Source organism: Sinocyclocheilus rhinocerous, unplaced genomic scaffold (assembly GCF_001515625.1).
Source record: "Sinocyclocheilus rhinocerous isolate Xijiao unplaced genomic scaffold, SAMN03320098_v1.1 scaffold864, whole genome shotgun sequence".
Taxonomy (NCBI): domain Eukaryota; kingdom Metazoa; phylum Chordata; class Actinopteri; order Cypriniformes; family Cyprinidae; genus Sinocyclocheilus; species Sinocyclocheilus rhinocerous.
This window is the reverse complement of record NW_015645567.1, coordinates 1,365,826-1,371,195: the sequence shown is the minus strand read 5'-3', so window position 1 is coordinate 1,371,195 and position 5,370 is coordinate 1,365,826. Positions and strand designations below refer to the sequence as shown.

The 5,370-nt window shown below is 36.0% G+C and overlaps 1 protein-coding gene across 4 annotated transcripts in view; it reads left to right on the top strand.

Annotated features, from left to right (window-relative positions):
• The window catches only part of rilpl1 (Rab interacting lysosomal protein-like 1), a 20,625-nt gene that overhangs the window by 3,029 nt on the left and 12,226 nt on the right, over nucleotides 1–5,370 (top strand). For all 4 annotated transcript variants that reach the window (XM_016510600.1, XM_016510596.1, XM_016510599.1 and 1 more), the window contains exons 3-4: nucleotides 4,167–4,285; nucleotides 4,526–4,771. In XM_016510600.1, the coding sequence (XP_016366086.1) occupies nucleotides 4,167–4,285; nucleotides 4,526–4,771 (365 nt within the window). The remainder of the gene's footprint in view (nucleotides 1–4,166; nucleotides 4,286–4,525; nucleotides 4,772–5,370) is intronic.

The following is a 5,370-nucleotide window of genomic DNA, read 5'->3' as shown; positions in this document are numbered from 1 at the left end:
AATGTTATTTTAATTATATATGTGATTAATTAGATTAAAAAAATTATAGCTTGACTGCCCTAATATAAAGTGTATATACATTGATGTCCAAAAGTTTGGGCTGTTTTTTAAAGACGTTTCTTATGCTCAACATTTATTTAATAAAAAATACAGTAAAACAGTAATATTGTGAAATATGATTACAATTTCAAATAACTGTTTTCTGTATTAATTTACTTTAAAATGTAATTTATTCCTGTGATGCAAAGCTGAATTTTCATCAGCCATTACTACAATCTTCAGTGTCACATGATCCTTCAGAAATCATTCTTATATGCTGATTTATTATCAATGTTCGAAACAGTTTTTGCTGCTTAATATTATTATTTTTTGAATCTGTGATATTTTTTTCATGATTTTATTCAAAATAGAAATCTTTTCTAACAATATAAGTCTTTACTGTCACTTTTTATCAGTTTAACAGATCCTTGCTGAATGTATACTGCTTTTTTCTACTACTTTTAGTACGTATGAACGTATATACATTGTTTTTCTTTGCTTAAGTTCTTTGCCAGTGGTGTTTCAGAACAAAGCAGTGCATGCATGGGAATTTCTAAGTTCCTGTCTGGTACAGGAAATGATGTAATCTTAACCACAGTCCATCATCATCACGTAACATCGTGTCCACTGGGACAGTGAGCAAATATGCAACAAATCCTAATCTTATGAGGCTGATGTAAATGTACTAAGGTAGTACTATAATACAGTGTGGGGTCAGATTCTACTGTGCTAATACTATGGTAACTTGATGTTTACTGAAGGATTGCAAAATTCTTATACTATATGTTTATTTACATGCTACTTCAAGATGAAGAAGAATACTGTGGTTTTACCATAGGTATTGTAGCACATGAGAATCTCACACAAATGTAAGAATAGAGTAAAAACATGAGTGTGTGAATATAAGCAGAGTTATGAATGCAGCTTTTGTCTGTGTCCTTCTGTGAAGATGTTATTATGCTCCTGCTTTGTGTGTTTTTGCTGATTGTTTCAGACGTTACGTAACTCCAGTGAAGGTCAGCGGTTAAATATACACTCATGTATATTTTATGAGCCGCTTCTGAAAAGTGTGTGTGTGGTTGTGAACAGGAGCTGGAGCTGGTGGAGGATGTGTGGAGAGGAGAAGCCCAGGATCTGCTGTCCCAGATCGCACAGCTGCAGGAGGAAAACAAAACACTGCTCAACAACCTGTCCGTCAAAGAGTGTCAGATGACAGAAGAGGATATACAGAAACAGGAAGGTAGTGTTGAAGCTCAGGGTTTGGAAAAAGAGAGCTTTGCCTCAGTCTTTTACACTCTCTGGAATACTATATCCCACAATGCACTGCGCTTCACTTGACCTTCCATTTCCAATGTGATGGAATACAACTTTATTTGACAGCCAAAACAATATATTTTCACAAAATTGTTTTAAAAGCACAAAATAACAATTCTTAAAAAGTCTTACTACACTTTTTCACAAATGAAGGCTTTAAAAGGTCTTAAATCATAATGTTATGGCATTAAATGTTGCATGCATTGCCAAAAATTCATGTCTTGTTTTCCAGTACAAGTATCTAAACATCCTTAAATCAAGATACACTTACTTGAGATGCAAAATGAAGATATAAAGTCAAAATTAAGTGAGTTTATGCTTCAAAACGTCTGTAACGTCTGTCAATGAAGTATGACTTGTTCCCTTTGAATGAAGTAGATTTCTCTGAGCCCATTTGATCATTTTGATCATTTTGATTTTGATCAGTTTCACAGTAGGGCTGTCAAAATGGCTGAAAAACTAAATTTGAATTTTGTACTTAAATATTATTAAAATTCGAATTATATTCGAATTTAAAATGCATAATTTCAGTTAGGATGAAGAAAAGCTTTTGGCTTCTCTCCTGAGGCCACAAGAGGGCGCATCGAGCAAAATATTACTAATGCACGTTTATTCAAAGTGCCTAATGTTTAAAATAATGTTTATAAACCAATTATAATTAATTAAGTTGCTTAACCAACTATAAACAAAACAGCATCATGTATGTATGCATAGTTTAATACAAAGGACCGAAATCACACAGAGTACATTTTTCATTTAAAAACATGAGATGTAGTGGGATGGGGAAAAAACCCGTCATAAAGTCTCGAGATATGTTTTATAATGTTTATAACAAGTTAAACTTGCATTAATTTTACATAGCTTTCTAAACAGGCGGCTCTTTTGTGCAAGACGCGAGTGCAATGGTGATAGATGTCCCTCTAGAAAATGCGCGAAATATGCGTTCTGTGTAAACGGCTTGGTTTTAGTTTTGACGTAAACAAGATCTTCTCTGCATTGGTTCATATTTTTTAATGAACAACGCAGCAGCACCGCATCTAGTGTGTTCAACTGGATAGGCTAACAAAAATATTATAATGCATTGACTCCTACATCGTCATCGTCATCGCATCTCGTGCGCCGCTGATAAGGCTGACTGACGCACACCTAAAATTTGAATGCAACATTTTTGCATTCGAATGTGGATTTTTATTTTAAATTCGACAAATATTCGAAATTCGAATTTTTTTTGACAGCCCTATTTCACAGTAAACAAGACTTCTTATCTGATGTCATTTTGCTTCTCAAGTAAATTAATCTTGATTTAAGAATCTTTAAACTTTTGTACTGGAAAACAAGAGGCCGAACAGCACTTTTTGTAGTTTCATCAGAAGGTAAGCTTTTGAAAAGTTATTTCTATATACTACTTAAGCTACTTAAAAAAATAATAATAAAAAAAAAATTTAAACATAATGGAGAATTTTATTTACTTAGTCTTAAAATGGTCTTAAAAACACTTCAAGTGACTTTCATAAAACCAGCAGAAATACCATGATAATTGGACGTCACTCACATGCAACATACTGAGGTCATGTGACAACAACTTAGCATACTATGAATGGCTACTGTTTGTTTCACTTACCATTTTTATATACTGCACAGTATGCACTAGGTAGTAGTAAGCTTTCCCAGCATGCCTGTTCCAGATACAAAAACGCGTGTGATCATGCCCATAGGAATTCTTACACATTCTTTCAGCCATTTAGGAACTGACACAAACGCCACACAAAGCGTCCCTTCTCCGTGTGACTGAAGACGAGCCAGTGCACATTACTGCATGAGCAGCACAGAGACTCCACAGTGCCTCTGACACACTCACGTGCCCTCACCGCAGCCGTCAGAACAGTCTCCCTCTCACTCCAGCTGGACGAGTCTGATTCAGTGTCAAACGCAGCGCAGCTGTTTACACAAACATTCCAGTGCCGATTCTCACATTCTCAACATGTGACATTCTCAACACTGATTTAAAGATACAAAGAGCTGTTTAAATTGAATGCAGGAAATTGCTTAATGCACATGGATATGCTGGTGATTCCAGAAAATGTTCTGACAATATATATATATATATATATATGAGTGTGTATGTGTGTATGTGTGTGTGTGTGTGTGTGTGTGTATATATATATCCTCTATCCTCTCTATATATAAACGTGCATATTTTTATCAATTTACTCTATTTAACTTATCAGACTTATGTCAGACTGCCCTATATATATAATTTATAACTTATTGATAATACATTCATTATTTTAATATTTTATGTCAAATGCTAAACATATTAATATTATATATATTTGCATATTAGTATATATGCAGTGCAAATAAACGTGCCAGTTAGGTTTTGTGTGTTTTGCAAGTGTGAGGGAGGAATTAAAAAGATTTTTTGTATTTAACTCTAAATAGTCCTTTAAGGCATGCGGCCCATTATATTTCTAGGTCATGACTAACGTGAAGTGTTTCAGTGGTTGTGTGTCAGATTCTCCGCACGGACACACATCTATTTTAAGAGCAGCAACATGGGCGCTCAGTCAGGAAATTATTTGCTTACAGTGTCTGTCAGACGTCTTGCGTCTGTCCTTATTTCCAGTGTCCTGATCCATGCAAAAAAAAACACCACCCTGAAACTTCCTGCAACTAGTGAACTAGTGATCAAAAATGCCAAATATGTTATTAATGTAACATGCGTGATAGTTTTGATATTTTCTTGAATGTCGGTTCTCTGTGTGATAAATGAGGTTGCTTGTGCTGATTTTTGTTTTTATTTGTGATGCCAGGCATGACCGAGAGGGAACGGCAGGTGATGAAGAAGCTGAAGGAAGTTGTAGATAAACAGCGAGATGAGATCCGTGCCAAAGACCGTGAACTGACGCTCAAAAACGAGGACATTGAAGCGGTAAAGAGCCGTGTTCTTGCCGAGCAAATTCGATTGTTAGCAGCAGTCAATGCACTGATGTTAATACAAGACATAAAGTTGCCAAAGTCTTCTATTTTTTGCTGGAAAAAAATAATAACATCATAGCCTAAACATCCAATGAAATCACAGTGGATACAAACAAGTGCATAATGTGCAGTTTCACTCTGAAATTCATCATATTGTGGATGTTTAATGTGTCACAAATGGCGTTTCTTCCAGCTCCAGCAGCAGTTGAACCGGCTGATGAGGATCAACCATGACCTGAGGCATAAGATCACGGTGGTGGAGGCCCAGGGTAAAGCGCTGATCGAGCAGAAGGTGGAGCTGGAGGCGTCTGGTCAGGCGCGGCAGCAGGAGCTGGGTAACCTGCGACAGGAAGTGGTCCGTCTTAAGGAGCGCCTTAAAGAGCAGGGCAAGACCAGCGCTGAGACGGAGGAGCCTGCAGGACCACCTTCACCTGCACAGGTACATGAATGTAGATGGGTGCTGCAGTGAATCTGTCGGTTTTCACACGTTTAGCAGCTCATAAACTCTCTGCTAAATGAGTTATGAACTGAAAATTTCCATTGCTTAAATCCAATGCATTGAGACACCTCAGTGTTCAACTGCAGCATTCAGTCATCTCTATTTCTATTTAAAGGAAGCAAGTGTCAGGATCTTCACATGTTGTCCATAATGAGTCCGAATGAAACATCAATGAGTCACAGAGGAAACTAGGATGAGAATAAAAATCAGTGCACAGTGTATATGGTTTTGTATGTAAGTTGCAAATATGTATTAATTTGTGAACTTTTGGGGCTAATTGAATATGTTTAACGTTGTTTAATTCAGTGCAGTGCACACATTTACTTCGTTTGATATTTAAATGGCTTATTTGTCAGTAAAGACCAATGGCATGGTACATTTGTTCAAAATTATTTGTATTAGTCTTTGCATGATTTAATTTAATTATTATCAAAACTTACCACCTTAATATGAAATATCAAATGTGAGTGTTGGCCTAGTGGCTTTGCAGTTTGAGTGCACTATATTTATTTACACTACCTTTCAAAATTTTTTTTTTT